Below are 25,676 nucleotides of genomic sequence, written 5' to 3' on the forward strand. Positions count from 1 at the left end.
GCTTGGGGTAAAACCACACACCATCATCACATAACTAGTCACACCTAGTGGACTCAATTGTAGTTATAACATTATTCCTACTCTTTAAAATTTCATATCTCAGTCTCCTCATGTATCTAACATCAAACCTAATTTCATATCCTTGTTTTGGTTTGTTCGTCATGATCTCAACATCATCATCAAAAGTTGGCATTTCACCAAATTTGATGTACATCTTCATATAAAATTTCCATTTCATTAGAATGCAATTATTTATCTAGGGTATAAATTTTTTGATTTGTTCCCAAATATATTTGAAGGGCATGCTTGTCTCCCTAAAATTTGCATGTGTTTGTCTAATAGATGGATAATGAATATTTCTCATTTTTGCCACCCTCCACAAGTTTTCAACTAATAAAAGTAGTTACATCTTCATAGAACTAATTTTGCATAATCCTTAAAAGAAATATAGTAAAGAGATGAGTGGGAGACTTTCTTCTTATTAGATGAGGGCCCATCCATATTATTAAAAGGATGTGAAAGAATGATGTAAAAGTAAAGAAACCTATCTTGACATCCAAATGATGAAAGTTCAATCAAAATCCAATTAAAACTCTTACCTAATGAACAATAATGATAGAAGAATGATAACTCTTCAGGTCCATTCTACATTCAATATTTTTGGATTGAGATTGATTTACCTTTCATGTCTCTATATTCAAATGAGTGGGTTCGGTATTATGATGTAGGTCGCTCAAAAACCATTGCCATCCCTGACCCCACTGCCCCCAAATTGTTTGACCTGGTTCGTCGAATCACATCATGCTGACTACCGTTCTCACTCTTATTACCTACTCTTACCCATATACCTCTAACAAATCTTACCATTTTTAAAAAAAGAGAGCGAACCCATTAAAGTGTTTTTAAAATGGTTTTTTTTTTCTCTTAAATCGAGGCTGGTATACCTACATGTCGTTAGTAGAAAAGTTCGATTCTTGAACTGAAAAATTATGCATTCACAAAATTTGTGTTAATAACAGACATGAATAACGAGAGGAGCAATGTCAGAAAGAATCAAATAATATATATATCAATGTACATAACGTGATATCACAGCTACAAATAATGTAATAGAGGCGCTCTGAATAAATAAATGGAAAAAGGTCCAGCGCCCTAACTAACACTTTCACTATAACGTACAGGACAAAACGGACCGCCTGTCCTCTGTAAATCAAAACTGAAAAGAAAAACAGGGGAAAAAAGAAGCTGCAAATCCAGTATGGCTCATCAAAGCTTCACCTTGCATTTCTTATTACTAATATTGACACTGGTATTGGCAGCTAGCCTGTCGACCACCAGATCGCATCGCACACGGAAAGTAATCTTCATCGTTTTCAGTTTCCCAAACTTGATCTTTACGGGAACATCCGCCTTCAGATTCAGAGGAATGCTTCCCTTCTTCTGCTCTGCATTCAGCGACGAAACCTTTTCACTGGTGATTTGCACCTTAGTCCCGGTGAGAGAAACGTCTAAATTAGTAGTATTTTTGTGCCCCTGGTAAAACGCCGGAAGTTTTCCCCTGGAGAGCTCTGTGCCGGAGAAGAAAACCCCAAGATAACTGTCATCTAAGTAATAAATGCCGATTTTTTTGTTCGGATTCCTCGCCTGCACTCCCACCACAAACTGCGACGAAATGGTGGAATCTGTGCCGACGGTAAAGCTCGTGATCTGAATGCTGTCGACTGAATATTTAGGTACCCTGGGCTGGAAGACGACGTAGAGGATACCAGCGGCTACGGCAATGGCTACAATAAAGATCAACAGGAGGCAAAATATCCAGGCGAGGCAGCGGCAGCAGCTGTTGCGGCGATGCTTAGGAGGTCGGGAGTAATATCTCGGGGCAGTTCGTGGAGGAATGACTTGGTCCTTAGGGTACTGGACGTGCACAACTTTGCTAGGGTTTGAGCCAGGGTCTCCCTTTTCCGACTCGAGGCTTGATCTCGGCGCCAGAGGAGCATTGGACTTCTGTGAATCTTCGTGCGCCTTTGCCGCTTTCTCCACGTTCATCTGTGAATGACTTCGCTGTGCATCTGCCATTACTGTGAAATATTTCTTCGCGCTGTGAAATATTTCTGAGGCAGGGGGGGAAGAGATTCGATCAGTGGGTTGAATGATTGTCGATGAATGGTTATAAAAGGCCGAGGATGGGGTAGGGTTCAGGCGGACACTAGCTGATAAAGACATTGTTAAGGGTGACGTTAAAAACATGTGCGCGCAGACGTGGCGGCCCACCTGTCAATACCCATCTCTTCTGACCCGACGACCTTATCGACTTACTACGGCAACTCTAAAACTGGTGTCGTAAGTAGCCGGGTTTTTACCGCGACCGCTTGTCGATTTTCAGGCGTTTGTCTTGCTGCGTTTTTGGTTGAAGAAAAATAAGATTGAAGAGCATCTATATTATTTTACTATTTTTTAAGTAGAAGATCGATTAGTTCAGCATCTAAGAGGATCGAAGAGTTGAGCATCTTAATTTCTCATTTCTTAAAATCTTATCGAAAAATTTCAAATCGGTTTCAATTTTTTATAGGCTTACTTGATAAGTCCCCCACTTATAACTAAAGATTCAAGGTCACATTATCAAATATGATGCCACATGAACATGCTTTTTGTCAAGATGTCTAAAAGTGCTTGGGAAAAAAGTGAGACCAATGCTTCTCCACTACGTCATGTTTTATTGGTGCATTGATGTGACATCACATGTTTGGTTGCTTTTTAGATCTTAGGAATGCATGTCATTCAATTATGGGTAGTCATCATCAACACTAACAACTTTAAAGTTACAACTAGCAGTGTAATATTGTCAAAATTATTGGACACTAAATCAACAAGAGCTATAATAACTATTGGAATTTATTCAACTATTGGATTCTCTTTCCTTAAGATATTGAGAACTAAATCAACAAGAGCTATAATAACTATTGGACTTTATTCAATTATTGGGTTCTCTTGTTGAATAATTGTGGAAGGGCTCTGCGAATGAATTATTCTGCTCTGCGATTGACAGAGATGCAAAAACATATGCGAACGAAAAACTGAGGAAAAAGCTCTGCGATATGTCTGCTCTGCGATTGACAGAGATGAAATGAAATTGAAACATGGATTGACGAAAAAGCTCTACAATATGTCTGCTCTACGATAGTGCAGTATGCATTTCATTAAACCAAATATCCGACTCATCAAACTGAATATGTCTGCTCTATGATATGTCTTCTTTGCATAATAAAATGCGATATGTGTGCTCTGCGGCGAAAGTGCGAACTGGACTTTGCGTGAAGAGCAAAAATTGATTAATCTCTCGGCTCTGCGTGAAGACAACGAATGCGTGAAGGGCGAAAAATGCGAATTGCATGAAACCATGTGAAGACAGCGAATGCGTGAAGGGCGAAAAATGTGAATTGTGTGAAACCGAAATCCAACAAAGGACTGCTGAAAGTGGATCGTCAAATCTGGATTGAGGCGCGTGAACACTCGGTGGTTTTGGAGGAGGACTCCCTCCTCCACACGGTTTGCAGACAATTCTTCCTTATACTCTTCATTTAATGCTCTTCTTTACTTTGTGTCCTCCGTTTTAATTGCTTCTTCTGTGTGTGAATCTTTGTCTGCCCTAATGGAGGTGGAAATGGATGGAGACCCTTAGTCAAATCCTTTGCCTACCTCCTCCCAACCCCCTCTGCAACCAAAAAAAACCTTCAGTGAAGTCGTGGGTAGGGTTTCGTCGACAGTTGACCAGGATGCCAGATTCGTTGCCATCGGTGGAGATGGTGGAGCGAGTCTAGATGGTATGGACCTTGGCCTCGACTCCAACACTATCTCCATTTCGCCTAATGACTCTATGGCCAATGAAATTGCTATTGAAAAAAACAGGTTGAAAGAAACTGCAATTTTTTTTGCCTGTGTGGATGCTGATAAATGCCCTCCTCAAAAATTTATGGATGATTGGTTTCATAACTACTGGAATTTAAAATTAGGATTTCGAATCTCCTTCTGTAGGCAAATCTAGAAAGGACTGTTCATTGTTTTTTTTAATACGCATGAAATGCAGTTAGAGGTTCTTAAGAAATTGTACTGGAATGTTGGTAAAACTTCATTTCATGCCCTAGGTTGGTCTCCTGAGGTGATTCCTAAAGAAATCTTGGCTCTGTCGTCCCCTAGGTGGGTAATTATAAAAAATATTCCTCCATTTTTGTGGAAATTTATCCCTCAAATTGTGGAACCCATTGGTAAATTCATCCGTATGGATGACTCTCCACGACTCGTGCCCCATCTCGATGCTAGAGTGCTCATCTCCATTAAACCTGGAATTGATCTTCCTAATATTCTCAATCTCAATATTGAGGGAGAAATCTTCTCCTGCCCTTTGGAAATTTTAGGGGGTTTAAACGCGTGTTTCCTCTGTAAAAAAGATGGCCATGTCCGTAGAAATTGCCCTATTCTTAATAAGAAATCCTCAAGTTTGAACTCGCGGAGAACCCATACGGATAACAGTGGTTCGCCCCCTAAATCCTCCCCTGTGGTCTAGCCTGTCACGAGCAACACCCCTGCAACTATTCCTGACCTACCCATATCAAATACATGCCCTAAAAGCTCTCAAACCAATACGGCTCCCCTCTCGTGCTCCCCTATTACAGATAACATAGTACAACTGGGTGTGGATCAACAAGATAGTTTTCTAATGGTTTCAAACAAGTCTAAGAAGCGCAGAAGGAAGAATGTGCAACAATTAGCCATTGATAAGATTAGGTCTGATAATGTTAGTGTTAACCCTGCTCAGAATAATGTCAATCTCACCCCACCTGCAGTTGATGCTAGTTTTTCAAAAGTTAAGAGTATCATTAATAATTTTGAAACCCTGGTAGGTGCACTAGTTATTTCCATATGGGTGATGGCTCTGTGACTTCCCCAAGGGCTAATCGCATCTCTGATAACCTCGGCTTCGTCGATCCCACCCCTTGTATCGGTATTACTAGTGAATCTAGTGTGAGTTTGCCTCCGAAAGTCTTCAAAGAACTTAATGTTGATGATGTGATTCAGGTCATCACTGTTGATACTAGGGCTGATAGAAATTCTATCTTTTTTCCCTCTAACCTGTCCTCCACACAAATGCCTTGGATGGCAGTGAATGATACCCCGATCCAGCCTACTACCTACACGGAACCTCCTTCTGAAAATGTCTCTCAAGGAGATGATGATTCTGGTGAAGACCATGATGATCAAATTGAGGGCTCTTCCAAACCCAATAGAAGAGGACACCCTATGGGCTCAAAGAACAAGGCCCTCTCTGACAAGAAGAAGAAGGGCAAGGGTTTCCCTGCCTATGATAGCAGCCTTCATGCTGCTAAGCACTCGTAATTCCCCCCTGATTACCATGAAGTACATCTCATGGAATGTTAGAGGGTTGGAAGCCCCAGACAGAAAGCAAATTATTAAACGTTTCTTGGACTCTCATAAAGACTTGGACTTTCTGATGCTTCAAGAGCTTAAAACTATTAATTTTACCTTGGATATTAACCTTAATTTCATATGGAAAGACTCCATCAAAATTTGCTCCAATCACCTCAGGGGTAAAGGTGGTGTTGGACTGCTCATTAACCCTAGATGGTCAAACCATATTACTGACAAGGGTTGCTACCCTTGTAACAGGGTTGTTTGGGCCTCTATTAATATTGACAACACCCTCATTGGGGTGTGCTCTATCTATGCATCCAATGACTATAAGGAAAGAAGTGCCCTTTGGGATTGGATTGCATCCTTACCTGATATTCCCTGGATCCTTGGAGGAGACTTTAATATGATTGAGAATTGTGATGATAAAATGGGGGGTAATGCTTTTGAATGGAAAGGCTCTGAAAAATCCCATTGGGATAGAATGAAATTTAAGAAAAACTTGTTTGATCCTCTTCTTGGTAATAAGGCCAATACAAGGGGTCTCTGGAGCACTTCGTGCAATTTCCAAAAAGGTTGTAATAGAATTTATTGTAGACTTGACCGTTTTTATGCCAATAAAGATGTTTTTTCATTTATCGCTAGTAACCATGGCAATTCTATTGTTGTCTGGCCTTTTACTCTCTCGGATCACCACCCTATTTCTGCTCACATCCAACTTGCTAACTCCTTACCCGCTAATGTAGTGGGGCCTAAGAAGTTCATTCTTAACACTAATCTACTGAAAGATCTTGATGTTCTTGCTACCATTAACCTCATCAGACTCCTAAATAAGGATAATAAGAACTTAGCTTCACATATTGATAGGTGGAATTATAATGTTGTTTCCTGGCGAAAACTCTTGCAAACTATTGGTCAAAAAAGGGCCAAAGACTCCAGATTTGTGGAAAAGACTCTTAATCTTAATCTTCTTCACCTTGAAAATGAAATTCAGTTGACTCCTTCTTTCCCTGACCTTGCCAACCAAGTGGCAAAAACTAGGGATGCCCTTAGATTACATCAGCAAGTTAAGATCAAGGGGGCCATGATTAGAGCCTGTAGCCATTGGCTCCAATTTGGTGATAAAGGCTCCAAGTTTTTCTTTAATCTTCTTAAACATAAGCGAATCCGGGAAAAGATTGATAGACTTATTGTTGATAATCAAGAGATTGTTGGTTTGGACAACATTAAAGAAGCCTTTGCCCTCTTCTACCAAAAACTTTTCACCTCTGAAGACTCTGAGGCTGCCAAAACCCTCAGACTTAAATGCAAATCCATCATTCCCTGTAGGATCTCCGAGGGGGAATCTGACCTCCTTAAACAGAGTTTCACAATTGATGAAATTCGGAAAGCCATCAACTCCCTCTACAATGACAAAGCTTCGGGGCCTGATGGGCTCCCAGTTGAGTTCTACAAAGCCAACCTTAAGTGGATTTGCTCTGATCTTCTTGATATATACGCTGAGGCTCTGGGTAAGGGTTCCCTTGGCAATGTTATCAATAAGGGCATTATTAAACTCATACCCAAGGATGGTGACAAGGCCCTCATTAAGAACTGGAGACCCATTACCCTTCTCAATGTGTCCTATAAGATCCTGGCTAAAATGTTGGCCATCCAACTGGAAAAGATCCTGCCCAAGTTTATCTACCCCACCCAAACCAGCTTCATTAAAGGTAGGTATATTTTGGAAAATCTCATCACAAGTTGGGAAGCAATGGAATGGTCTAAAATTTCTGGTCAAGACATTGCTATGTTTCTCCTTGACTTTGAGAAAGCCTATGATAGGGTGGAATGGGACTTTATTATTATGATGCTTGGAGCCTTTGGATTTCCTAGTGAATTTTGTACTTATGTCAAGGTCCTCCTTCAAGATGCCTCTACTCAGATTGAAGTTAATGGCTCCCTCTCCTCTTCCATTATGCTCTCTCGGTCCATTAGATAGGGCTGCCCCTTGGCCCTTGCTCTCTTCGTTATTGCCTCTGACGCTTTATTCTACCTCCTTAGGGATAACTCCCTCTCCCCAAAGGTTAATGGGATTAGGCTCCCTAATGATAATGAATTGATGAATATTCAGTTTGCCGATGACACAGCTCTTTTTCTTGAGCTCACCAAGCAAAACATGAATAACCTTAACCTTAAAATCCAATGCTTTGGAACAATTTTTGGAGCTCGGATCTCCCAGACCAAGTCTACCTTCCTTAGCTGGATGGATCACCCCCTTGAATGGTTTGGACACCTTGGCTACCAATGGGGTGGTCCTAACAAAATCGTTAGATACCTTGGAGTTCCCTTCTCGGTGGCCCCTTCCCTCAAAGATATGTGGCTCTGGGTTAAGGAGAAAATTGATAAGAAACTTAGTAAATGGAACGATAGATTCCTCTCCTTAGCTGGTAGGGTTCAAGTGTGCCAAAAAGTCCTCTCCTCCTATAATATCTACTACTCCTCTACTTGGATGTTTAGCAACTATCAGATCTTAGAAATTCAAAAGGCTGTTAGACACTTCCTTTGGTCTAATGGAAAAGGTAATAATAAATCACATGTTGTTAACTGGAAGTGGTGTCATATTGAGAAATCTCTTGGTGGCCTTGGATTAAAGGATCTTAGGATCCAAGGTATTGCCCTTGCGGCTAAATGGATCTTCCATTCTCTTGAAGGCCAGGAACCTTGGAAGGTTTTAATCAGACACAATATTGAGAGGGCTATCCCTAAGAATGCTAAGTCTTGGAAGGGTTCACCTCTCACTGACCTTGTGGCCGGTGGTTTTCCTGTTTCTGTCCAGGGCACTTGTGTGTTCAAGTCTATTTGGAAAGCCTGGGAACATGTTAGGGGGTTTTTGGTCAACACTAGTGTCAACAATGGTGACCTAATTCATGGCGAGAGATCCTTATGGTGGAACCTCTTCCACGCTGGCAAACCCTTGGCCCTTACTCAGGGATGCTCAGCTAGAGCCTGGGCCAGCAAAGGGATCAAATGTCTTATTGATGTTTTGGAACATGATACTCTTATCACGTGGGAAGATCTCAGCTCAAAATTTAACCTCCCCCCCTCTCAAAAAAGAACCTACAACATGATTAAGTAGGCTTGTATTGATTTTGGTCTTCCTAAAGACTGTGATGTTGATTCTCATAGATTTCTATCTTTTAAATGGGCTGATGGTACTATTTTGGCTAAAATTAAGGCTCGTAACATTTACTCTGTCTTAGCTTATGAGGCTTATATCATTAAGCATGTTAACATTTTATGGTATTTTGATCTGCCTGTTATGCAGTGGCAAAAGACCTTCAGCATGCTATGGAAAAGTTTGATCGAGCCAAAAATCAAGTGCTTTAAATGGCCTATGATACTTAATAGACTTCCTCTCCAGAGGAATTATGATAATAATGATTTGTGCTCTATTTGTAAACTTCCTGAGACTGGTAGGCATATTTTCTTTGATTGATCCATTGCTAAGGAAATCTGGTTAATGTTTGGCTTTTCTATCCCTAATCTTGTGAATACTATGGAAATTATTTTTGGGCACATTAAAGGATTGAAAAAGGATGCTAATATATTTTGGTTTAATTTATCTACCAATATTCTTTGGTATATTTGGAAAATTAGGAATGCTGATAGGTTTGAAGGCCAAGCCAGGGCCCTTACTGAATCCTTTCGAAGACTCGCATTCTTCAAAATTGTCGTGCAGGTCGCCTCTACTATGAATGCTGAGAGGCACAAGCTCCTAAGGTTCCTCAAGGATGGTCATGCCACCATGTTCATCAATGAGATGAAGGATGGTTATGTGTGGAGGCACAACGAGGACAACCTATCCTCCTTTGAGGAGGCTCTCAAGAAGCTGAACAACGAAATTAAAGATAGCAGGGAGCCCTCCTATGCCCAAGTTGAGATGCTGGCACAGATTCAGAGTCAGAAGACCATTGTTTGGATGGAAGGACCTCAGGGATGGACGACATGGGTTGAACCCCATGATGACATCCTCTCTTGATGCTTTTGTTGACTTCTCATGATGCAGTTAGTTTGTTAGTACTCTTTTGTGCGGATTACACACCCTATTGTTACTTTGGTTTTTGTTGTCCTGTGGTAGTGACAGCTTTGTTTTGCTGAGGCCTGGCCTCCTTGTTCTGGATTCTCTCGATTTCTAATATAAAAAAAAAAATTATTGGGTTCTCTTCCCTACTCTTAAGGGGAAATTTGCATACCTCAACATTTTCCCTTCCATTTTGATTTATTTTGATTGAGTTAATTTTTGTATAATAATTAGTGTATATATAGTGTGTTTCTATTGATAGTTTTAAATAGTGTACTTTAAAATATAGTTTGGTTCTACTTTCTATAAAATTATAAGAACTGGTTCTTTATTTGTTTATTTATCAAGATCGAAATTATAATAAGAAATATAATCTAGTTAGATCTTTTTTAAAGTTAAAATACAATTTTTTTGTATCAATTTTTCTTATATGACATTTTTTTTATGGAGGTCTAGACCACGAGCATGGCAACCTAGTAAGGACACAAAATCCACGAGCATGGCAACCTAGTAAGGACACAAAATCCACGAGCACACCATCCTAGTGAGAGCCTTCACAAATAATATGACAATTTGAAGCATAAAACATTTCAAACTTTATTATAAAAATTATATAGATAATTGAAACCCTAATTTATTTATAACACATCCAAAATATATATAATAAAAAAATTATTTCTTATATTACAACATCACTCAAAAAAAATAAAAAATAAAAAACATATAAAAATTCACTCATATATCAACATCCATGTATAAATGAATGTTTGTTGACCTCAAATGTAATTAAAATGTTAAATTAATCTATTTAAAAGTTTAACTAAAATATCCTGACCCCTCACTTTAAAAAACCCGTCAAATATTTTTATTTTTAACTTACCTAATATTAAATTTATTCCACATCTTCTAAATGGGCGGGCCCCGATTCATACCCGCTCATTTGAACATGCGAAGCGTCTGATGTGCGCCAAGGTTTAACGTCAATGACTACGAAATTACCTAACAAAACTTTCATGACCAATTTTGAAAGTCAGCATTAGATAATTTAAAACAATGTTTACAGATGATATATTTTTTAATTTATGATGGTGAGTTTAAGATTATTTTTCGATGTTGACAATAAAATATTTTATTTTAGTAATTTTTTTATTTTGAATTAATTTTTTTAAGATATAAATTATATTTTAAAAATTCATTTAAATAAATTAGAAAAATTTTAGTAAAAATGTATGTGAAATTAGTAATTATTATTATTAATTTTAATTAATATTTTATATTTTATGATTAATTATGAAGTATAGTTTAAAATGTGGACGTACATAAAAAATTGTTTGTATTATTGTAATTTTTTTATTGATTTATTATAATAGATTGTGAAAATATCAATGTTTAATTAAATTAATTCAATAGAGACATTGTTGAGAAAGGTGTTGTACACCTCACACAAAATATTAAATATTTAATTTAATTATGGTCTACCCTGTGGCAATATTTTCCTAGGACTTGATTTAATGTTATATTTGAAAAATACATTTAATCTATATAAGTGGGTCACACTAAGACATGTAATCTTGAGTACACGAATTAAATTAAGGGTCATATCATTTAAATGCCTTAGAAGCTAAAATGAATCTAAAGTCAATCTTGGGTCTCCACCTTGAAAAATCTCATTTGGGTGCATTAATTGGAAAACTTAGTGTTAGTAGGTGCTATTGCAAGTAGCAATATATAAACTTATATGATATAATCTTATTCTACAAAGGGTTTATGGTACTACATGTAGACACCTAAAATTTGGGGTGCCTACATTTTGTCTCTCTTTGATATGAGATCATGATCAACAAAAGTGGCATCATATCAAAGAAGAATAAATTATACCTAGATTAGGTAAGTGGATAGTGGAGGAATGAAGCCCCCTTTAGTGATCACCCAAAAACAGTTTTTGTGTGATCTCTCGAAAAGAAGAAATTAAGTTAGAATTGGATAGGAGAGGGAAAGAAAAAAAATAAACAAAGGAAAAGGAATGGAGGAATGATTGAATAAAAGGTGAAAATTGTGAAAATCACAAGGCCTAGGTCTCTAAATGGGGTTGGGAGACTTATAAATATGCATTTGTGGGTCATATGGGGTCATTTGCATTAACCAATTCTAAAGAGAAAAGGAAATTTTGTGTAGTAGAGCTTAGTGAACATGGTGCATATTTCTTGACACACACACGATTTCAAGTGAGTCTATCAGGTCTAGTGACTAGGGGGTTTAGGGACACTAGTACATCTCTAACATTAGGTCCCTAGGGGTAGTTTATGGGGCAATAAAATGCAAGTGAAAGTAGAGAAAAGAAAGGATCCTAATATATGAAACCATCATTTATGCATGAATATTATTACTTCATGATTAGGATTAGTGATTTTGTGATAAAAGGTCACTTGGGGAGTAAAATCATGCTTGTAAAGCGAAAGCTTATTTGCACTAGGTAAAATTGCACCTACATCTAGACTACTCTTATGCTCAAGAAATTTACTTGCATAAAATAATGATTGCATGGGAAAGAGGCTCACATGCATTGAAATTGTGCTTACATTAGGAATCATATTGCTTGTGTAGAATAGTTCTTGCACTAGGTAGATGATTGTTTGCATAGACTAGGATAGCACTTGTGCAAACAAAGTGGCACTTTTGTAGAATGATGCACGCGTGGTTTATGATAGATTGATTTTGAAAGAGGTTGATGACTTGGTTTGAATGAATGTAAAATTTTCTACCTCATCTATAGTCACATGAGAGTGATAGCTACCCACTATGATATTAAGACCATAACTTATCAACATGGACTGGACTTCCTAGAATTGGTGGGATTATTTCACATCACATTCTTGTGCCAAAAATTAAATCTTGAGCATCAAGCCATGATGATGGCCCTTGTAGAGAGATGGCAAAGTGACTAGAGTGCATTCTTATTGGTACAAGGGAGATTGTCATCACTCTAGAGGACATATGGAGGATCTCGTGGATTTTCATCCATGGGAAGATTGTCTAATATGGCTTGATGATTAAGGAATTATACCTTGACATAATCCTTTTTGACAAATGATGTATCATTCCAAAAGATAGAGATGGACATGATGGTTAAGATGACAACATACCACCCTTTCCATATTCATGGTTGGGTTCATTTTTGCCCTGCTAGTTCTTGATAGAAGGTTATGCAAGTTCCCCATTTGGGGGGCTTGGGTTTTGAAATAAATTGTTTGATGGAGTAGTGTATGCTTGGGAGTCTTGTGTGTTAACACAACTATATCAAGATAGGAACATGGTTGTGTATCATGATGGATAGATCTTGGGATGTGGGATCACATTGCTACATGTCTAGGCATGGGAGCATAAAATGATTTTATAATTGGTGGAAAACAGGTATAGGGATGTGGGGTATCCATATGTCTACTTGTATGTTGGGGTGATTCAACATAGGTAGATGGGTAGTTATCATATTGGAGGAGGGTTTTACATGAGATTTATTTAGTGATATAGTGGCCATGGAGAGACTATAAGCCTAGCTAGGAGATGAAAATCATCTCCCTCACATGCAAAAAATGCAGTCCCTAGTGGGTCAAACCATACATGTTATGGAGCAACATCTACTAGGGAGAGTATTGTGATAGTTTGGGTTACCAGTAGTGAAACTCATTCATGAGGAAATGTTCACATAAGTCACTTGGGAGATCAAGGACTAGGGGATGCTTGTAGATGGTTATCTAGTGAGGCTTGATTGGTGCGATACACCAACAATGTTGTGGATTCAAAGAACATAGAGATATGATGCATCCAATGGCTGGTGCATAGGATTGTGCACCTTATGATCCTTGAGGTAGAAGTAGTAGGAGAGAGGGATGATGATGATGATGATGATGATGATGATGATGGAGGGGCATAGATACAGAAAAGAGGATGCAAGGGAGATCCCATTATATACCATAAATAATAAGATACAAGAACATTGAGGTGGCCTTGAGTGGGCTTAGTATGGGTCAAAAGATAAATCATTTAAAAAAAAATAATAATAATAAACAAGTCATGCAACCATCATAACTCTTACCAAATTACGATAAATGATATGGGAATGATGTGTCTTGAAAAGCATAATTGTGATGAAGATGAGGATAGCAAGAAATAGTTATACTAACTATTTGTTGTTCAAAATTCAAACCTATGTGTTATTTTTGAAGTTGCACTATGTCCAATGAGTGGTTTACCAATTTGTATTATTTCTCATTGTTATGTTTTAGTTTAAGTCTACAAAAGCTCATTATTATGAGAGGCGGTGTGATGGGATTTGTAATGGGATGGGGAGTGTATGATACTTATTTGTGTGAAAGCCTACCCAACTAGTGTGTAGCATGTAATAAAAGACAATCCATAAACTAGATTTAGGGACTTACTCTAGTGGACAACAATTGATATGGAAGGGCAATGGATGAATGGGTGAGAGGTGACAATGCATCATGGGATGGGAGGAGCTATGGCTAGCACAATACCAAGCCATGATAGGGAAATGAGAGATGCATAATGGGTTGATAGTAACTTTAGTAACTTTATTTAGATAGTTATGAAAATATAGATAGGTAATTAGCAACAATAGATTTTCACCATAGTACTTACCCAAGACACCTTTCGAATGATACTGGATGTGTACAATTTTACTAACGATATCTATCCAACCAATCGTATTTATCCAACCAATCGAACGACTCTTTTCTTTAATAGTCAAACACTTTAAATACTTGTAAAATAGGATGCAAATAGCCACCCTGTCGGCTGGATAGCCATTCCCTTCTAGAGGAGGGATCGATAAGATTCGATCAGTGGCTGGAATGATTGTCGAAGAATGATAATAAAGGATCCAGGCGGACACGGGCTGGCATAGACATTCTTAACGGTGACGTTAAAAACGTGTGCGTGCAGAGGTGGTGATCCACCTTTCAGTACACATCTCATCCGACCTAACACCCTTCTCGACCTAACACGCCAACTCTAAAAAAGCTGTCCTAAGCTGCCGTCTATATGCCATTAACCGCGACCGGATATCGATTTCCCCCTCTTCCTTAGTTAGTTGCCATTTTTTTGATTAATCGTTGTGTGGCAATTTGAAGTGTAAAATATTTCAATTTGTTTTATAAGATGTATATAAAGATAAAATCTTAATTTATTATATTATAAGAGGTTGCTAGAGGTATCTATTTTGTTAAATTCGTCTAAGGCATGATCTCAATCCTTATCTCTTATGATGTGGGGGTCTTCTACTCATTAAAATTTGGTCTTTGGTTGACTCATTAAGAACCAATCAACTTCATCAACAGATCAAGGACCCATTGATTACCTTGACATTACTAAATTTCATTTTGATTTAAATTTTAAATGGTAATTTGTGTATGTTTAGTGTCTTTTTTTTATTAAGAATTGGGATATCCTTTTAATCTAGTTTGATTTTGCTTCTATATATACATTTATAAAAATTGGTTCTTTATCTATTTAATAATCGAGGTCAAAATTATGAATATAAAGTTGGTGGATACAACATTGTAATCATTCCCTTTCTCTTCTCTACAATTGCCTCTTAGACTGCTATCTATTTTTTTATTATTGTATTCTCTTTTACTTTGTTCAATATGAAAAAAAATTATGAACATAAAATATAATTCAATTTGATATTAATTTTTCCTCATAGCATACCTAATACGATTTGTTTTCTATTTTTTCCATGTCTTCTAAAAGGTTAGAATTGGGCCATGATACCTACTCGCTTTCTTTAGAATTTGTGACTGTCCTTTTCTTCCTTAATTTGTAATAATTAGGTAAATTACGTCAATGTCCTTAACATGATCTAATTTTAATGTCTGCAACATGCTTATTTTAGCCAAGGGTTTATGTCAATTTCTATGGGAAAAATAAATTACCTCAATAATGAGATAAGAGTCTTTATTCATGTAGAAAATTATTTTTAAAATTTAATATTTTTTTAATTACATATATAAATTTAATTTAAAGGAATTAGACAAAAAGTATGTGATTAACATTTTTACGATTGATTATAAAGCATAATTCTAAATGTTGATGTATAAATTTTTTATCTATGATATATATGAAAAACGTATTAATTCATTTTAATGGAATATGGAAATGCCAATGTCTTTAATAAATTGAAATTAAAAAAAGGGGGATGCTTTGAAAAAGTTGTTGTACACCTTGCATAAAATATTAAATATTTCATAAAGTTGTGGTCTACCTTGGGATGGTATGCTACACGTTAGATGGTGCAATATTTTTCTAAGAATTTATTTTATGTGATATTTAAAATTTATATTTAATCCATGTAAATAGGTCACATTAAAAGACATGTCATCTTTAGTACAATAATTAAATTAACGGTCATATCTTAAATGATAAAATTCTACTCCACAAAGGGTTTATTTTACTACAGGTAGACACTTAAATTTCACTACTTTATACCATTAATCCTACACATTAATTTATCCTAGCTAATTCATTTTAATATCACCACATTAATTAATTACACCATATCATCATATTCCATCAATTAGCTATTTAATATTTATTAATTTATTAAATTATATTTTTACCCATTAACATCACATCATAATTAATTAAATTTTTTATTATTAATCAATTCCATAAATAAATTCATGCACACATATTTCATTAATTATATAAATTAATTAATTATCTTCTTAATTACATGTCTCTTCTTAATTACATAAATCATGCAAGTTTTGTAATCTTTAATTTATACTTGAACATTCCTAAACAAAATAAATCAAATTAATCAAAGATCATATAAATCAATTCTAAAATAAAATCAAGAAAAGCAACTCAAAATTCTAAATTAGATGAATTGATCTCAAGAATTCATCTCCTCACTAAAAGCCTATAAATCTAGAAAATATACTAGAAATCATTAATAGGATGCAAGAATATTGTACACTCATTTGGACATTCACACTCTATTACAATATGAGCAAATTCACTTGTTTGATTGATTGAAAATTCACTTGTTTGATTGATTGAAAGTTTGTATATAATTTTGAGTTTGATTTTGATTATTATGCTATAACTTTAAATTATTTCTTATATTTTTGACACATTTAGTGGGACCCTTTGGTCCCAATCTCATTTTAATTATGAAATTTTTCTCACTTGATTTGATAGGTTTGCAAGTAGAGTTTGGTTAATTTTTACAAGTCATGTTTATTTTGGAATACTTTGGTGCAAAACAAACCTTACTAAATCTAGAATGGCTCAGAACCTATAAATACATTAAAAAAAATCTCCAATTTAAATAAAGTTATAGCAAAATGTAATTTTTTTATCCACAAAAGTTGTATGAAAGAATGCATAAATATCTCATACCCTACCACCCTTATAATGAAAAGATCGAAATCTACATCCACTCTCAACATTTTAATTAAAAAACACTAATGAACCTATTCACCATCAATAAAACCCTCCACTACTACTAAGTCCTCTAACCACTACCACCCTTACTACCATTCATTCATCCACCACTTTTGCCTCCATTCAACCACCTCACTATCACTCTCCACCACTTTGCATATAGCCACTTCATCATTGCTCTTTAACCCATCATTGGTCCATCATCATTTACCCACTATTTCACCATCAAAATATTTTAAAACTATATACCCGATCATTTCGTAAAATAAAACTTCAATAAAAAAAATATCTATTTATATTTATTTGTTGATTGTAGTGTTTTTATATGACGATTAGTTTTACTTTTCATGTTTCTATATATAAATGTTCTTTTTAAGTATATAATGTATTTTACAAATCAATTGCAACTAGTGGTACCACGGTTACCACCAAGGTCCTCGAAAGGACACGGGCCTTATTAGGCTTTAGTTGTGAAATCACATCACGCTTACTATTGTTGCTTCCTTCTAATTTGTATCGAAGTCACTAATTTGTGTTTTTTAAGTTATCGAAAGTAATAAACGTCTCGTTAGCTAGAATTTACTTGGGAGTCTTTTAACTAAAAGGCTTTTTTAGAAAATAATCAAATAATATATATATATGTATATACCACTGTATATGATGAGATATACAAGGTACAAAAAATGTAACAGTAGCGGTATAAACGAATCAGGAAAAACTACTGTGCATCACAACCCCTGAAACACAAACGAGTCCCCGCCTGGCCGTCGTCTGTTAAAGCTGAAGAAAGAATTATAAAAAATAAATCAATCTGCAAATCCAGACCGTAACCTCAAAGCTTCACCTTACATTTTTTGCTGCTAATATTGACAGTGCTATTAGCATCCAGCCTGTCGACCACCAGATCACAGCGCACGCGGAAAGTAATCTTCATCGTTTTCAATTTCCCAAACTTGATCTTTACGGGACCATCGGCCTTCAAACGCAGAGGAATGCTTCCGGCCTTCCGCTCTGCACTCAGCGACGAAACCTTTTCACTGGTGATCTGAACTTTATTCCCGGTAAGAGAAACGTCTAAATTCGTAGTATTTTTGTGCCCCTGGTAAAACGCCGGTAATTTGCCCTTGGAGAGCTCGATGCCGGAGTAGAAAACAGCAATATAACTGTCATCTAAGTAGTAAATGCCGATCTTTTTGTTCGGATTCCTTGCCCTTACGCCGACCACAAACTGCGACGAAACGGCGGCATCTGTGCCGAGGGTAAAGTTAGTGATCTGAATGCTGTCGATGGAATATTTAGGTATCCGGGGCTGGAAAACGGCGTAAAGGATACCGGCGGCTATGGCAATGGCTAAAATAAAGATGAACAGGAGGCAAAATGTCCAGGCGAGGCAGCGGCAGCAGCAATTGCGGCGGCGCTTGGGAGGGCGGGAGTAATATTTCGGGGCAGTCCGTGGAGGAAACGCTTGGTCCTTGGGATAGTGGATTTGTACAACTTTGCTAGGGTTTGAACCAGGGTCTCCTTTTCCCGACACGAGGCTAGACCTCGGCGCCAGAGGAGCGCTCAACGGCGGTGTCTTTTGTGCGTATTCGTGTGCCGCTGCCGCCTTCTCTACGTCCTCGGTGGCCGGATGAATTCGCTGTGTGTCTGCCATTGCTGTATAATAAGTCTGCTGTTGATTTCTGATTTAGAAAGGGGCGAGATTCGATGAGTCGTTGGAGTGATGAAGATGAATGCTTATAAAAGCGTGGGCTGTGTCACGACACGGTGAGTGTGATCAGGTGGCCGCGTGATGATAAAGACAAGGAAGAAATTTGTGACAGAAAACATGCGTTGGAGGGCACACGAAAGACGCGTGGGCCAATGTATTCTCTCTTTCTCCGCTACTTCATCTGACTTTTCACGAGTTTCTCTGCTGCTTTGAAAGAGCGCGTTTATTGCAGATATCATCGGTAAACACATGATCATACCCCAACGTTTCAAAGTATTTGATGTTTATTCAAAGTCCCGTTTATTCATTGAAAACAGATTTTCAAGCTTGTATCCTAAATGTGTAGACGGATCGTGTTTGAGACGTAGTTTTACACACTTATCGGTGGAGGATTATGTTTATATTGAATAAACATAGGAAATAGTATCGTAGACATGATTCACACCCCCTATGTTTCAAAGTATTTGATATTCATTCAAAACACATCTTCAAGCTTGTATCATAGTTTTGTACACGTTGGTGAGAGCTATTTTATTTTACACACGCATCGGTGGAAGATTAAATTTATATTGAATTAACATAGGGGATAGTAATCCAGACATGAATCATGATATGTACTATTTGAACATGGCTTAAAAAAGGTAGGACCCACTATATAAATATATAAGAGACTTACATTTGGTCTGCAAAACAAAATCTCTAAGTGCAAGCACAAGGCACTGTAATTGTTATTTAGGAATAATATGGATGCATCTCCTTAGAAGGAAGGTGATTTGTCATTTTTTTTTATAGATTGCAGACTTCATTTTTTTAAAATAAAATAAAAAATAAAAAATTTAGACTAATATTGAATATAAGTAATTATATAATAATTTTATTTCAATCATAGTTCATAAAATATATATTTTTTGATTCAATGGAGTCTTCTTAAAAACATAATACATACAATGAGGGAATTAAAAGTTCTTCTGAATTTAATTGTATTGATAATTATAACAATATTTTTTTATATTATTTTTCTTCATTGATATAGAAAAACTTGTACACATAGGGACGAGCATTTAATCACAAACAAGCTTGAAGTCTATAGACTAGATACTAGCACTCTAGACACTATATATATTTTGAAGAATAGAGTTAAAATTTATGTCAAGACTCATGTGGCTATTTGTAGAGAAGTTCAATATGACAGTTAACTATAATGACCATGGCTTCGACATCGTTCAACTCTAATTTTCATTCCTTCATTTATTTAGATAGATAATTTATCATTGAATGATATAAAATGTATAAATTCCCCCTCTTTCATGTGTAGCATATCAAATTAATATTACATGAATAATATGTTAATTATCTCATATTTATTGCTACTAGTATAATTCACATCATCCTCCAAACCTTTTGAGAATGCCATGGATCAACAAACCAATATATGCATTTAATAGGTCACTTGATATCATATTTTTTGTGTTAGTGAAGTCACTTATATGGAGAATTGTGTATCTATGAATGTCTGTATATGCTTTGTTATGCTCATGATGGAAATGGTTCAAAATGTTTCAACTATCTTGGATAAATATGTTGGACATGACATATTAACAAGTCATTTGCTATTGTTATATTTACTAAGCAAACTAAGCTTTTACAAGCAACTATTTCATTGGAAATGACAAGGCTACCAAAAGTTAAATGCTAAAAGTTTACGACATGGAATGGAATCAATTTCCTTTATTAAAACAATAATGAAGCCAACTAGGAAGCACTCATTGTGGTATTGATTTTGTTCATAAGGAGGAATTCATAGGGATTGAAATTGAAGTTGATTGTCAAGTAGTAATACAAGCTTTAAAAATGGTTATAGTCTAAATTTATAAAATGAGAGTATGTTGAGGAAGCTATTTTATGGAAAAAAATATTTTCTCAATAAAGTACATGCATTACTTGCAACAACAAAACAAAATTGTAGACTTACTAGAAAATAAGGGGATAGAATATTCTATTGAAAGTATTGACATAGTGAACTGGGAAGGACTCAACATTATTATTGAAAATGATAAACTAGGGCTCGTATAACTATATAATTCTCTTCTTGTTGGATGTTGGTTTGAATAAATGGCAATGACTAATGTCAAGTGTATATTAATGTTAGTGGCTAGCGAAGGAGTATCATTAGCTTAAATCCATGTGAGAGGGGTGCTCATGATATTTATGCCATTTGGTGTAAGAAAGAAATCATGAAAAGATATCACATGTTGGTTTGACAATTATTTTAGGTTTTATGGCATGTGGGATTGTAGCTTTTGGCTATAGAGAACTAGTTTGTATTCTTGTGGTTGAGGTTTGGTATTTTTTTCATGATAAGTTATGACACTCTTTCTCCCTTGAATTTATGGGAAAGACCATGTTTCCAATTATAGGCTAAATAAAATTTCATCTTTTGTTTATAAATGGATTGAATTTGGGAAAGACAATCTTAGGTTTTGAAGAAGTAAAGGTCATTAGACTCATTAGGTTGAGGGCAATTATTTTGGTCAATTTTTATAACAAGATTGGGAGGTGGTTAGTAATTTTCTTTTTGACTCTATAATGGAGCTTGTCTCTTTTAATCAAAGCTAGGGAAGAGGATTTAAAAGAGTTGGTGCTAAAGGAGCCTACAATTGTTCATTTGATCTAGTGGTGCTTAAGAAGGAAGTCTCAAAGGATGGTTTTTTACACTTTCAATATGGACGCAGGGATTTTGATGCACTTATCTTAGAATCTTTGCCAGGTCATTAGTTGTAGACCTTATTATTGTGGTGTATTGGAAGTCATGAGTAGGTTTACACTTTCAACCCACATTAATGATGCTCTCTCTAGATCAAATAGTGGTTGTATCTCATTAGCATGGTGTATTAGAAGTCACAAATGGGTTCACACTTCTGACCCACCTTAGTGACACTTTGACTAGATCAACTAGAAGAACATAATTAATAGGTAGTGTGTGTTTTATTTGTTTAGGGGTTCTTCATCACATTCCATGGCTAAGATGGTGCCAATTTTAAACTATAGTGTTCCTAAACATGCATATTAGCATCGATAGTCTATCCGAGGAGGTATTATTATCCCTCAATAAGGGTTTTTCAATCCTTGAATGCTTTAGTTGTGTTTGATGCTACATTGGATTTTTGTTTACATGTCATAATATATGGCTTTTGATCCATTTATTGTGTTGTGCTCTATTTAAGGTTCATAATTACATATATTACTTTTAATGTGTTTCTATTCACAATTATTATGATTTGTTGATTGTTTCTTTGACTTTTTATTGGTTTTTAGTCTTACCTATCACTCTTTTGAAGAATTACAATTCTTTTTGTAATATTATAAAGTCGTAATGCCCATTATTACATAAAACATGAAGTTGCATAATAAAACCCTCAAAAATTTAAAATTTATTAAACAAGGGGAAGAGCACTAGTTATGGTGCATGTTCCAATAATCGTTCAATCCTTGCACACCCAACCCCCCATTACTGACTTAAAAAAACCAAAAGAATAAATGAAAAAAGTCCATTAATAAATTTCACATGTACCAATAGTCCTCATTTTTTACACTATTGGACCATAATTGGCTCATTTGTGCACCTTTATTGGTACTATAGCACACAACTATTGGGGCTTTTGTGCATAAGCATTGGTAATTTTAAGTGCACGGTTATTAAAGCATCTTTAAGCAGGTATTAGGTGACACTTTGAAATGGGTACTTTTTGACCCTTGCGTACTTAAGAAATTGCACAAAATGCATCACCTAGAAGCCAAAATAAAAGCTATAAACATGTAAGAGAAAAAAAAAAATTATCAAAATTCAATGTATACTTTAGAATTTGTAGATGCATAAAATTAGCTATAATGCCTACTGCTTCCCTTAAGTGATTGTAATATTTTTATATGAAAATTGGTTTATTTCATGTTTCTATATATAATTAGTCTTCGAATCCCTGATCAATTGCCACTAGTAGCTGTCACCAAGGTCCTGCTCTCAACGAGAGGATGCGGGCCTTATTTGGCTTGTCGAATCACGTCATGCTTATTATTGTCCGATTGCGCCTGTCACTTTCTAGTCATAACAAGATATGCACTTTTAAGTAGCAAAGTAACTCTTCTAACTTCATCATGAATGAGTGTGGCAAGGAACAATGTATCATGTATCATGTATCATGTATCATGTATCATGTATCATGTATCATGTATCATGTATCTTTATTTTTGTTAAACCTGGCAGTAAAATGTTTCTTTTCATTTGTATCGAAATCATTAGAAAGTGTTTTTTCTTTTTAAGAATATCGAAGGTTTTTTCTTTTATGATTATCGAAGGTAATAAGCATCTCATAAGAATTTCGAAGTGTTTTTTCTTTTTAAGATTATCGAAGGTAATAAACATCTCATAAGAATTTCGTTGGAGACTTTTTAACTAAGATGCTATTTAATAAAAGAATCAAATAATATATAGGCTATATGTATATACCACAGTATATAACGAGATATACAAGCTAAAAAAATGTAACAGTAGCGGTATAAACGAATCAGGAAAAAAGTGCGCTAACTACCCCCTGTAACACAAACGATTCCAGCCGGGCCGTCGTCTCTTAATAACTGAACAAAGAATTTAAAAAAGAAAATCAATCTGCAAATCCAGACCATCGCCTCAAAGCTTCACCTTACATTTTCTGCTACTAATATTGACACTGGTATTGGCATCCAGACTATCGACAACAAGATCGCAGCGCACGCGGAAAGTAATCTTCATCGTTTTCAATTTCCCAAACTTGATCTTCACGGGAACATCGGCCTTCAAACGCAGAGGAATGCTTCCCGCCTTCTGCTCTGCAGTCAGCAACGAAACCTTTGCACTCGTGATCTGCACGTTAGTTCCGGTAAGAGAGACGTCTAAATTCGTAGTATTTTTGTGCCCCTGGTAAAACGCTGGTAGTTTGCCCTTAGAGAGCTCAGTGCCGGAGTAGAAAACAGCAAAATAACTGTCATCTAGGTAGTAAATGCCGATCTTTTTGTTCGGATTCCTCGCCCTTACCCCGACCACAAACCGCGACGAAACCGCGGCATCTGTGCCGACGGTAAAGTTAGTGATCTGAATGCTGTCGACTGAATATTTCGGTATCCGGGGCTGGAAAACGGCGTAAAGGATACCGGCGGCTATGGCGATGGCTACAATAAAGGTGAACAGGAGGCAAAATGTCCAGGCCAGGCAGCGGCAGCAGCAGTTGCAGCGTCGCTTGGGACGGCGGGAGTAATATTTCGGGGCAGTTCGTGGAGGAATCGCTTGGTCCTTGGGATACTGGATGTGCACAACTTTGCTAGGGTTTGAGTCAGTTTCTCCTTTTTCTGACACGAAGCTGGACCTCGGCGCTAGAGGAGCGCTCGACTGCGTGCTCTTTTGTGCATATTCGTTTGCCGCTGCCGCCTTCTCTACGTCCTCCGTGGCCGGATAAATCCGCTGTGTATCTGCCATTGCTGTGAAATAATTCTGCTCTTGATTTCTGTTTTAGAAAGGGGTGAGATTCGATGAGTGGTTGAAGTGATGAAGATGAATGGTTATAGAGGCGCGGGCTATGTCGCGACACGGTAAGTGCGATGAGGTGGCCGCGTGATGACAAAACCAAGAAATTGGTGACAGAAAACATGTGTTGGAGGGCACACGAATGACGCGTGAGCCGATGTATTCTCTATTTCTCGGCGACTTCATATAACTGTTTACGAGTTTCTCTTCTGCTTTGAAAGAGCGCGTTTATTGCAGATATTATAGGTAAACACCTGATCATACCCCAATGTTTCAAAGTATTTGATGTTCAAAGTCCCGACTCCCGTTTATTCATTGAAAACACATCTTCAAAATTGTATCATAGCTTTTTACACGGATTGATCGTGTTTGAGACGTAGTTTTTTACACGGATTTATATTTGGTCTGCATAACAAAATCTCCATAAATAAAGTCTTCTCTAAGTGCAAGTACAAGTATTGCTATTTAGGAATGAAATGGATGTATCTCCTTACAAGGTGATTTCTCATCTGTTCTACAGATTGAAGATTTCAACTCTCCAAAACAAATTTATTGGATTGCTGTTGAACAATTTTTTTTTTATTCCAACCATAGTTTACTTTTTTATTCAAGAGTCTTCTTAAAAACTTAATATATACTAAGAGGGAATTAAAAGTTCTCGTGAATTAATTGTGTTCATAATTATATTTTATTTTATGGTATTTTTTTTCATTTATATAGGAAAACTTGTACATATAGTGATGAACATTTAATCACAAACAAGCTTGAAGTCTATAGATTAAGTACTAGAATTCTAGATATGACATATATCTTGAAGAGTAGAGTTAGAATTTATGTCAAGGTTTATGTGGCTATTATTAGATAGGTTCAATCTCACAGTCGATTATAATGACCATGGCTTCTACATTGTTCAATTTTAATTTTCATTCCTTCATTCTTCTAGATAGATAATCCATTATGGAATGATATAAAATATATAAATTCCTCCTCTTTCATGTCTCACAGGTCAAGGTAGGATTAGTCAAAGTATGATTATATGAATAATATGTTAATAATATTGTATTTATTGCTACTAGCATAATTCACATCCTCCTCCAAGCCTTTTGACAATGTCATGGATCAACGGACATATATACATTCAATAGGTCACCTAATATTATATTTCTTGCATTAGTGAAGTCACTTAGGTAGAGAATTGTTTATTTATGAATGTGTGCATATTTTTATGCTCATTATGGAAATGGTCCAAAATGTTTCAACTATCTTGGATAAATATGTTGGATATGACATGTTAACAAGCTTATTTGTTATCATGTTGTCTTTATTGAGGAATGTGTTACAAGAAACTATTTCATTGGAAATGACAAGGCTACCAAAAGTTAAATGTAGATGTGTAGGGGCATGGAATGCAATCAATTTCCTATATTATAGACTTGAGCTTCTTCAATTTCCCCAGT

General features: G+C 36.2%; 3 protein-coding genes across 3 annotated transcripts; all 3 read right to left on the minus strand.

The window, feature by feature from the left end:
- Positions 1–1,039: 1,039 nt before the first annotated feature.
- Positions 1,040–2,192, minus strand: LOC131076388 (NDR1/HIN1-like protein 6). The gene has a single exon (XM_058013534.2). It carries the CDS (start codon positions 2,074–2,076, stop codon positions 1,267–1,269), a length of 810 nt encoding a protein of 269 aa, XP_057869517.2. The 5' UTR covers positions 2,077–2,192; the 3' UTR covers positions 1,040–1,266.
- Positions 2,193–17,328: 15,136 nt separating this feature from the next.
- On the minus strand, positions 17,329–18,676 carry LOC131076389 (NDR1/HIN1-like protein 6). The gene has a single exon (XM_058013535.2). It carries the CDS (start codon positions 18,606–18,608, stop codon positions 17,787–17,789), a length of 822 nt encoding a protein of 273 aa, XP_057869518.2. The 5' UTR covers positions 18,609–18,676; the 3' UTR covers positions 17,329–17,786.
- A 4,429-nt stretch (positions 18,677–23,105) lies between these two features.
- On the minus strand, positions 23,106–24,426 carry LOC131076390 (NDR1/HIN1-like protein 6). Its single transcript, XM_058013536.2, has one exon. The coding sequence runs from the start codon at positions 24,169–24,171 to the stop codon at positions 23,350–23,352; it is 822 nt and encodes a 273-aa protein (XP_057869519.1). The 5' UTR covers positions 24,172–24,426; the 3' UTR covers positions 23,106–23,349.
- Between the last annotated feature and the right edge of the window lie 1,250 nt (positions 24,427–25,676).

The sequence above is a fragment of the Cryptomeria japonica genome, chromosome 7, assembly GCF_030272615.1.
Source record: "Cryptomeria japonica chromosome 7, Sugi_1.0, whole genome shotgun sequence".
In the NCBI taxonomy this organism is placed as follows: domain Eukaryota; kingdom Viridiplantae; phylum Streptophyta; class Pinopsida; order Cupressales; family Cupressaceae; genus Cryptomeria; species Cryptomeria japonica.